Source organism: Triticum aestivum, chromosome 5B (assembly GCF_018294505.1).
Source record: "Triticum aestivum cultivar Chinese Spring chromosome 5B, IWGSC CS RefSeq v2.1, whole genome shotgun sequence".
Taxonomy (NCBI): domain Eukaryota; kingdom Viridiplantae; phylum Streptophyta; class Magnoliopsida; order Poales; family Poaceae; genus Triticum; species Triticum aestivum.
In genome coordinates, this window is record NC_057807.1 from 582,042,721 (window position 1) to 582,053,737 (window position 11,017).

Here is an 11,017-nt window from a genome sequence, read left to right on the forward strand (position 1 = left end):
GTTTTTTTTTTGACGAAAACTGTAAAAAAATAGTTATTTTTAGAGGTTTGAGGGTTTGAGGGCTCTACTAGTAATGCTCTTAGGGTGGTCAAACTGCGGGTGAGTGCGCGTGTACTTGGTCACGGAGGAAGCTCGGCTCTCTCTGTCTGGCTTGTCTGAACAAGGAATTTTAATGCTGGGAGAAAATCATGTCCCTGTTGATCGTTTTGACATGGCTTGCTTCCAAATCTCCGCAAACACATGCCCCCCAAGCAAAACAAAATCCTCAGATTCGATGTGTGACATATATGCAAAGCGAGGGACCGTGACTGATGCGGACATGTAATGAAAATATCATGTTTGTACCTTTCAAAAAAAACAAAAAGAATCGTGTTTGAGCGGGCGGTTTTCATTTTATGGGTTGTGTGTGTGTGCGTGCCTTTAAGCTTTGCTTCTCGCCAGAATTGGAGTGGCCTTGTCGTCGTCGTCTCCGCGGTCGACATTACTGGTGGTCTTGAGCTCGCTACCGAGGTTGTAAGGTTTCCGTTTCGCGGTTCGGTGGGCTCAGGTGGCGTCGGAGTCGATAGATCGCGGGCGCGATGGGCGATGTCGACGATGGTGGTGTGGCCGACATCGTGTGGCCTCCATTGGGTTTGAGTTATGCTTGTTGCCTTTGCTCTGCTCGGTAGACTGGTGGTGCTCCAGGCTCGCTTGCTGCTTCCGATTTTCTTTAATTGACCGGACAACTTTTTCCTCTTACAATGATGTGGGTGAACTCTACGGCAACATTGGTTGCCAAAAAATATGTGCCATGCGTTCTTTTCCTTCCCACTAGAAAATGTAGGTCGTTTTTACGATCTGGGTCACCACAAACAAATATTACCCAAGCATTTCTAGTATATGAAATTGCAAAAACTACATCCATTATAAAATATATGCCTTTGTAATGTATATCTACTTTTATTTGAACTGGCATACTTTTGTATACATATAAGTCGATGGTCAAAGTTTCACCTTGAAGAGTATGCCAAATTTCGAAGCGACTTGCATTTATAGACAAGAGGGGACATCTTTACATGATTTGTGTAGACACAAAATCCCATTGAGTAGCACTATACGATATCTAGAGAGACCCTATGTTCATACCACTTTAAACAAACTATTGATATAAAGTATAAAATGGTTTGCTTTTCTTAGGCATAGCTTGCACGCCAATGTATGTATAACAACAAAAAAAGGAGGGGATAATCAACAAAAAAATGGCACTGCAAACAGCTAGCAGCACTTGAAAAAGGCCGCCCTCCAACCCGATCAACTACAGCAACAAACTAATAATAAAGATCATGCCAGTTTTATTTTATTTATGTACTATATATGCAACGAAGAAGCACTAAACAATGGTGATGCAGCCGGGCAGTCCAAGCCGTGACCTTTTTCATATCAGCGGGAGGAGGAGCAGAGCACACATCGTCTGATCAATCATACTTTCTTTTGCTGTCTGCTGGTGTGCTCCCCATGTCGGACCACGGCCCATAAACAAGACCCATGTACCGTCAAATCGCGCTCCCGGAAAAAGAAAAAGAGAAAAAGAGTTCCCTCAAAAAAAAGGAAAAAGAAAAGGAGAGGGGAAAACAACTGTGTGGATGGATGGATGGATGTGTGAGTGATGTATACGCGCAACCTGTCAGGCGGCGAATGGCCGAACGTAGCGGGCGTGATGAATGGATGGCCCTGCGGCGTGTCGTTCTCTGTAGCAGGTTTTGAATCAAGAAAAGAAAAATACACACCTGCGTACGTACATTGCATATGATGTGAAGGAGTAGTATCATGTCCATAAACAACAATGGAGACCAATAGTGTGTGATTTAGAAGGTAGAGGAAGCGATGGATCACCTCGTTTTGGCGCGCGCACCAGATGCCACCGAGTAATTTATGATGGTAATGCTTTTGTTGATGAACAGCGGACATGAGCAGGTGATGACGATGCTAAGGCGAAAATGAAAACCTGAACGAGAATAATTATTAGGCGGCGGGCGGGGATGTTTACAGACTTGGTTGGGAGAAATTGAAAACCTGAAGAAGCATAATGCTCTCTCGGCGGTAGTGTGCGTTGGTGCCGATTCTGCTTTGTGATGTACACACCGCACTGACTGACTGAGTGCAGGAGCGAGCACGAAAGAGGACCGGCGACGGGGACGCGTGCGTGCGTGCACCCGCGGAACGCCGTGGTGGGCCGGGTGCGGGCTCCGGCATCCACGGGGAGACCTGACCGCGTACCGGCGCAGCACGCGGTCCCGATAATTTCTGGCCCGATTCGGGCCGGCGTTTTCGTTGTCGCGAATTGCTTGCGTCTCGGTCACCTCCCTTTAGAATTTAGTTAGATCTTTTTTTGGAATAAATTCTTCCTTTTAGGCAGATAGATCAACGGCGACTCTGCTAGTTTTTTTTTAAAAAAAAACGGCGACTGTGCTTAGACCCGTCGATTTCTCCTGGGTTGGATCCAGCTGCTTAATTATCCGGACACGGTCATACTCCCGGCGAGAGAACGTCCCGGCGAGAGAACGAACGGTGCGGATTGGTAGATCTTGGACGTGTCACGTGTGTCGTATGTTCGTTCAAGAAAGAGCGGCTGTGCCCTACCGTGCATGGTGGAGTCGCTTCTCTCTCGGGATTATAGTATTAACCAATAGTTTAGTGCATGGTGGAGTATAATCTTTTCAATGGCGGCCATCGTTGGTAGTATTAGAAAGTAGAAACCCCGATGAACACATGCTAACTGAAAGCTACGCACGAGAAGGGCGAGCGAGAGCGACGAGTTTGGTGCAATGGTGCTCCTAGTCAGTGCTTCTCTTTCTTTTTTTTCTTTTTTTTTTTTGCGAAACAAGAGCTATCATTAAACAGTAGCATTACAATCATTCTGCAGGCATTCAACTAGAAACCTAGGAACAAAGTTGATCCATAAACATCTCCTTCTAATCGAAGAAGCCTGCTTAGCACAAAGATGTGCCCCTTCATTAGCTCCACGCCCAATGAAGTTCAGTTGGAAAAATTCCAAGTTGCTACTGAGCTCTTCAATCTCTTGGAGAATCGGTGCAATTTCTGATCTTCCCTGCTCTCGACTCCTCCAGAGGTTGACTACCTCTCTCGCATCAGTTTCTATTGTGATGTTGCCGAGGCCTAGATCACAAGCCAGTTTAGTTCCATCCCTAACAGCAAAAGCTTCCATAATCAAAGCATTTTCAGCTTGCCCATACCATAAAGCTTGGCCTCTGATCAAGGATCCAGAATGGTCACGTAGGACTAGACCCGTAGCTCCCTCATTCGAGTTCACCTGGATCGGAGAGGAATGCTAGGCACCATGAGGAGCAAGTTAGAATGGTGCCTCAATCTGTTAAGTGGACAACAAATATTGCTATGGATCTCTGTGTTGCTGCTGGCAAGAATAAAGTGTGTGGCCCAAAGGTGCAAGTCAAGTGGCAGCCGCTGCAAGAAGGAAGTCTGAAGATGAATGTGGATGCTAGCTTCCAGGTGAACTCTTTCTTTCTCTCTAATTATTACTACTATAATTCTCTACGGACTGAAGATGCATGCAGCGCAGGAGCGGTTGATCAAACCCCACTCGCTCACTCATGTTTTATTCCGTCTTCTCCACGCGTTTCTACTGTTCAACACATCTGGAAGGAAGACCGACCGACGGCCATGTACGCTTCTACTGTTGGTCAGCACGCGCGCCATCGTCACCGGAAAGAGACGGAGCTGCTTTGTATCGAGACATCGCCTTGTGTGAGATAGAGAGAAAGGCGCACTACAATCATTTCGAAAAGCATGGGTAGTAGCTGCGGTGGCAGTGGGTGTCCGAATGTACCCACTCCACGTATTTCTACATCGATTTTGATTTTTTTATGTGCGCGAATTGTTTGGTGCATACAAGCCAATGTGGTACAGGAAGAGCGTGCCCTAGTCATCATCTATAGCTTCGGAGGTAATGATGCAAGAAGCATGCATGGCCGTGGGAACGGTTCGGAATTTCAAAGCGCGACTCAAAGTTTGTACCGGTTTGAGTTTCATGTTTACATTTTTAGAAGAAAAGAAGAAATCCATGCAGCTCCTTTCGCTCGGCCCGCGACTCATCGCACTGAAATTGAAATGAACGCTAGACCTCCCACCAGATCTGAAATCAAGTTCTGAAACGACACATCTCGATCGACAGCATCAAGCAGGGGATGGAAGTTACTTTGTCGCCGTTGCGCTTGACACTTTTGTCGCCTCCGTCGCCTTGTAATCATGTTGATGTGGAAAGGCCAGGCCACGCGATATGATAGGCTGAGATACCAGCTAGCTAAGCTAGCCATCAGTTCCCATCAGCATATGCCGTGAGTGACTGGCCGCCATTTGTCTACTTACAAGATAATTAATCTAAGCTTAATTGGGTGCTAAGCTGCGACCGAGGTTTCTACTACCTATAGCCTCGTCGAGGTCTCTCTAAATAGCAAGAAGAATCCTTGGGACGTTCGGTCCATTGCTACTCCTGCTATACTTAATTAGTAGGCGAGAGTGACTTAACCGCGTTCATCGTTTCACTGGAAAGGCAAAGACACATGAGGCAGGCACCAACGCCAGCCGCGCTTGTTGTTCGGCACAGCATTTTGCAGTGCCTCGGCGACTTTAATTTCGTGACGTGATGTTGTGCGCAGCTACGCATGACGAGGTTTGGCCAAGTCAGGTCATGGATTGAATTGCCACATGCAGGACGACAGTGAGAGACGATAGAGATGTTTAATTTTTTTTGTCTTCTTTGGCAGACTATTCCCCTGCGTTGATCTGAACTCTGATAGTAGAAACGGTGCCACGCAAAGGCAACATCAGTACGTCACACAGGATAGGGTAGCAAGAAAATAATCTCATCGAAGAGAAACATGGAGATATGATACTCTGTCGAGTATAAATCCGTACCGTATGGTTTGGAGTTCAAAGGGTATCTCAGGCTGAGTTTTGGGCTATATACGAATGATAAAAGATGAACATCGAGACGCAGCAGGTAAAATCTAAAGATGGACTTGTTTCATAACTATGGTTACATATGGTAAAATCTAGAGATGGACTTTTTTTCGAAACGGAATCTAGAGATGGACTTGTTTCATAATTATGGTTACATAGTACTCCTACTAGTAGTGTTTTTCTTTAATCACCGAGTACAACATGAGCGTGTACATGCATGCACACATAAACTCACACGTCATCTAATAAAGTTCATAGTCGTCATAGCCAACGGCGTAGCCAGGATTGGCCGACGCCCCGGGCCAAATATGAAGGGCCATTTTTTTCTCAAAAACTACCACAGTTTTAAGGCATACCAAAATTAACGCTCATTTGCAACCGATAAGAATCTGAACATAATATTTAATAGTGCTTCATCAGATAATGTAACACATAACAAAAGACAATATAAAGGATAAATAACACAAAAGAGGGTACCAAATCAAAGGGTTGTTTGATTTTAGCTTCCCGTGATTACATCCTCATTAGTAACAGATGATTCACCTTCAAGTATAAAATTTGGTATGCAAGCCAGTGCATAAAAAGCAAGTAAAAAGATTGCTACTGGATGCAAAATATGAAACATTACCTCTAGGACGAGGTAAAATGCCTTTGTGTGTGCGATAACCCTGAAATCGCTCAACGATTTTTGACTCTTCAATACTAACAAATACATCTTGCTCAATGTAACATACCATCCTGTGATTCAACCAATCATCACCCATCTTGTTCCTCAAGTCGATCTTCATAATGCTCATTGCTGAGAAGGCCCTTTCCACTGTTGTCGTTGCAACAGGTAAAATTAATGCTAACTCAACAAGGCGGTAAACCAACGGAAGTTTGTGTGCATATTACTCAAAATCAACTTCATGGCAAGATGACCAAGGTCATTACAATTCATCAAATGTGGATCAACTCTTGCTTCATGAATGAATGAGTCCAATTGATGTCCAAGGATAGAAATAACTTCATATGCTATATTCCAACAAGCCACGATGATATTTGTACCAAGAATCATGAAAGCTTCTAAACCCTTTTTTCTTACCCATTTTCGTTCATATTTATGGTCAGTTGGTTGGCAAGGGGCCTTACTAATGTACTCCCTTCTAGCAAGATCTCTAATGTCGGGATCTAAATTCTCAATAGGTATTCTTCTACCAGGGTCTGGCTCAATATCACCGGGCTTGAGTTGAGTTGTAACATGAGGAACATCATCACTTGCTCGAGTTGAAGGGCCTGTTTCTGTTACTATGGAATCAGTGCTTTGTGGCTGGAAAAAAAATGTCATTGTCCTGGTTCTTTTGTTCATCTTGTCTTCAGTCTCCCTGTTAATTTGAACAAATATTAGGAATCGGTGCTTTTATGGTAATCTGAAACATCAAGTTTAGAGAGCAAAAACATCTATCTTGAAGCTTTAAGTTCAGATACCTGTTGCCTCCTTTCTCAAACTTAAAAGTAATTAGGATTTGGGAATGGATGCACTGAGCACAGGGGAAATATCTAGCCGGCTGGCCGGACGATGGTGGCCTGGTGAGGCTGGAGGCGGGGCGAGGTCGCCGGACGAGCGATGGTGCGGTGTTGCTGGACTTGGACCTCATAGCCTCATAGGTGTCCCTAACTTCTTCTCCTACCGTCCCTCCAATTTTTTTTCTTCCCCTACTATTTATTATGCCCTATCGCTGTAACTGGGCCTGCCCACCCCCGAAAAACAACTGGGCCTGCCCAATCAACTTTACCTGGGCATTTCATGCCAAGCCTCACAGAACCTCAAGACGGCCCAATAAGAGCCGCATTCCGCAGCCCCTTTCTCCCGCCAGCGGCGAGCGCCCAAAAGCTTCCCAATTCCCGCTCCCCGTCGCCATTCCCCTTCTACTCCCCCGTCCCGTGAATCTTAGGGTTCCGACGACCTCCCCGCGCCGCCGGCCGCCACTTAGCCGCGCTCGCCTCCGCACCCGCCGCCATGTCCCAGCCGATCACCCCGCGCCGCCCCACCCGCGCCGCCGCCTTCGCTCCCGATTCGCCGCCCTCCCCTCCCAAATCCAGGACCAAATCCTCGCACAGGCGCCAACTCCTCGCGGCCGCCGCCGGGCCGAGCGAGGGCGAACCCCTCGACGCGCTCCTCGCGGCGCTCCCGGGTCGCCGCGCGCAGGCCACGGACCTCCTCCGGCTCCTCGCGCCCGCCCCCGCGCTCCCCGTCCTGCTCCACGGCGGCGCCGCCACCGGCAAGACGCGCGCGCTCCTCCTCGCGCTGCGGCACCTCCGCCCCAGCCCGCGCCTCGTCTACGCCGCGCTCCGCTCCCTCCCCTCCCCTCGCGCGCTCTTCGCCTCCATCCTCTCGCAGCTCAACGCGCTGTCGTCCTCAAACTCCTCGCGGCAGCGCGTCCCTGACAAGCCATCCGACTTCATCGCTGCGCTCCGCGACGCACTTGCTGGCGTTGTTGCGCGGGGCGAGCTTGTTTATCTGGTGTTCGACAACCTGGAGGTTGCCAGGGGCTGGGACAAGGCCGGCCAGCTTCTTTCCCTTCTCCTCCGTCTCCACGATCTCCTCCGGTTGCCGCAGGTCGTGCTCGTGTACGTGAGCAGCGCAACGCCTGACGCCTACTACACCATGACTGGCTCTGTTGAGCCGAATCATGTTTACTTCCCGGATTACACGGTGGATGAGGCCCGCGACATCCTGATGCGGGGCCAATCCAATCCGAAGCTGTACTCATCGTTCCTGGGGTAACGCACTTCTTCCTTCCTCTGTGTCGGTTTAATTCTGCTTCGAATGGATTGTGGCGTATTTCGCATCATGAGCAGCATACTTAATGAAGTTTTTGCTTTTCTTATACTGATGCTTTGGGCAGTGTGGTGCTGAAGCCATTATTCCGGGTGACAAGGAGGGTTGATGAGCTGGCAGCACTGCTGGAGCCGCTTTTCAGGAGGTACTGTGAGCCATTGGGGGACTTGCAGGCGGTTCCTGATGAGGGTATGAGGAGGCGATTGTTTGAGCATTTGCAACCACATTTGGCTGTGGCGTTGAATGAGACATTCAGTGTCCCCATGAGAGCTTCAGTGGACAAGTGCAAAGATGACAGTTCTGGTGGAAAGGCTAGTGTTAAAAGGCAGTTTGGTGGTAGAGATGGTCTCTCGAGTGAATTGGAGTTCCACATGTCCGTATCAGCGAAATACCTACTGTTATCTGCTTTCTTGGCTTCAAGGAACCCCGCTACTCTAGATGCGGCTTTGTTCGATTCCACTGGAGGTTCCGATACCCGTAACCGCAAGAGAAAGTATGCCACATGATATCATTTCTAGGCTCGCTGAAACTTTGGAGACTTTTTAGATGTTAACATTGCTGTTTTTTGATGCAGGAGCTCCCAGGCCTCGATAGACAGAAAGGATACCATGGCTGAAGAGGTACTTATGAAAGGTCCTGGCACATTTCCTCTTGAGAGGCTCTTGGCCATATTTCAGTGCATCACATCAGTATCAGAAGATGTGCTCGATGAAGTTGAATGCCCAGACAGCATGATGGCCGGAAGTGGAACGAATGCTTTAATGTCCGATGTTCTGCTACAATTGTCAACGCTGTGCAATTCTAATTTCCTCTTTAAAAGTCGGAGCTGCCCATTAGAAGGCTCAGCTAGATATCGGTCCAACATTGATGAAGATTTAGCTCTCAAGGTGAATATCTCGTAACATCTACCATACAGTACCACTATGTTGTTAAATACTCTTACGTTGTGGTCTCAGTTTTGTGAATGCTTACTTTATTATTTCACAGGTTGCCAGGAGTGTCGGTTTCCCTCTCTCAAAGTACATGTACAGAAGATAGCCTTTTGATCTGTAGTCTAGGCAACAAAAACTACTTTTGATTGCTCTAGATGCTAATATGATCTGCTGAGATCTGTTTAGTTGCCTTGATTGTAAAGTGTCGAGGCAAGTGTTGGATGCTCCTTGTTGCTTTAAAAAAATTAGCTTATGCTGCCCCTTGAAAGTTTGAGTATGGTACTCAGTCCTAAATTTCATGTAATTTGTTGTCTGTGAGCTTTCGATGTCCCATGGCTTGTATTATCTCGGCTATTTGATTTGATTATCAATAATATGTGGTCGTAACAGGACCTTTTTGTCTTAATTGCCAAAATTTCTCTCTTCGGAATCTGCAGACCATTACTGTCAATATGCAATAGCATAATTCTGTCTTTGACAAATCATACCCATTCTTTTAACGAGTTACATTTATCTGTATCTCGTTCAGTACCAACTTTTTCGCAACCAATCCCTGTTCCAATGGAACCATTTGAACTGCCACAGCTTATTTTCATGTCAATCATATTTAAAATTTCACATTGAGCTCTTGAGGGTTTAGGCTTAGTAGAACTAAAACCGAGTACATGATGTGCGGTTTCAGTACTACTAGCTGTGAGGAGGAGGAGGTTAGCCTTGATGGCCAGGTGGTACCTCGGAAGGACACCTTTTGGTATTTGGGGTCAATGTTGCAGGAGGATGGGGGTATTGATGAAGATGTGAACCATCGAATCAAAGCCGGATGGATGAAGTGGCGCCAAGCTTCTGGCATTCTCTGTGACAAGAGAGTGCCATAAAAGCTAAAAGGCAAGTTCTACAGGACGGCGGTTCGACCCGCAATGTTGTATGGCGCGAAGTGTTGGCCGACTAAAAGGCGACATGTTCAACAGTTAGGTGTGGCGGAGATGCGTATGTTGAGATGGATGTGTGGCCACACGAGGAAGGATCGAGTCTGGAATGATGATATACGAGATAGAGTTGGGGTAGCACCAATTGAGGAGAAGCTTGTCCAACATCGTTTGAGATGGTTTGGGCATATCCAGCGCAGGCCTCCAGAAGCTCCAGTGCATAGCGGACGGCTAAAGCGTGCGGAGAATGTCAAGAGAGGGCGGGGTCGACCGATTTTGACATGGGAGGAGTCCGTTAAGAGAGACCTGAAGGATTGGAGTATCGACAAAGAGGTAGCTATGGACAGGGGTGCGTGGAAGCTTGCTATCCATGTGCCAGAGCCATGAGTTGGTTGCGAGATCTTATGGGTTTCACCTCTAGCCTACCCCAACTTGTTTGGGACTAAAGGCTTTGTTGTTGTTGTTTGTTGTTGATTGAGCTCTTGAGGTATATGACGTATTGCTCCTGTCAGCTGATTAAACATTACACATACTTTTTTGTCTCATGGGGCTATTATGTATTTCACTACAACTCCTTTATTTGAAAATTGAACTCACAAATCATCTCTAGATGCGTGGACAGTTTAAAAAGTTTATGCGTTTCAAGTTTCCTAAATTATCCTTTTTTTTTAAGAAACACGTGCAGTATACAATCACTGAACCAGTCCTCTATTATTAGTCAATTGAGCTGTATGCCGACATCCCTAACTTCGGTGATCTCTTTTGTAAATAATGAAGTAAAATGTCTAATTTTTAATTTAATGCATACAATTATGAAGCCAAATTACCTCTGTTTTGCCAACCATTATACTTATTTACGAACTGATGGTCTACGTTTTTGGTACATGCGTGATCCTTAATAGTTAACACAGGTTATGGAGCATTTCCTATCCACATTTATCTCCATATGGCCCATTCTTTGTTTTACTAATGCATTCTGACTGGCTGGTTTGAAGTTTGCCAGTGACAAATCACAGGGCCCTTCACGATTGATTTGATTGACAGTGCTCTGATGTGATGACTGATTGATCTTTCCTTTAAAAGTATCATCCTTCTGATCAAGTAGGGTACTCAAGATAATCACAAGGTATGATCTTTTGCCTCCAAGTACTAATTTTGAACACTCATGATAAATTGAGCATTGAGAATTATCTGCAAGAATTCTATGTGCTAATTGCCATGCCGTGTACTCGCTTACAAGCTTGTGGGTGTTGAACTTCCCCAAGCTGTATTGAAGCAGTAATTCACTAATTCAAGGACTTATGAAGTTATGGTACAGTACAGAAACGAATTATGTTAATGGTTAAAGAATAGGATTGAAT

The 11,017-nt window shown here is 46.3% G+C and overlaps 1 protein-coding gene across 1 annotated transcript; it reads left to right on the forward strand.

The window, feature by feature from the left end:
* Nucleotides 1–6,846: 6,846 nt before the first annotated feature.
* LOC123117008 (origin of replication complex subunit 5) lies at nt 6,847–9,136 on the forward strand. Its single transcript, XM_044537864.1, has 4 exons — nt 6,847–7,740; nt 7,866–8,291; nt 8,373–8,685; nt 8,786–9,136. The coding sequence occupies exons 1-4, from the start codon at nt 6,977–6,979 to the stop codon at nt 8,834–8,836; spliced, it is 1,554 nt and encodes a 517-aa protein (XP_044393799.1). The 5' UTR covers nt 6,847–6,976; the 3' UTR covers nt 8,837–9,136.
* Nucleotides 9,137–11,017: the final 1,881 nt, after the last annotated feature.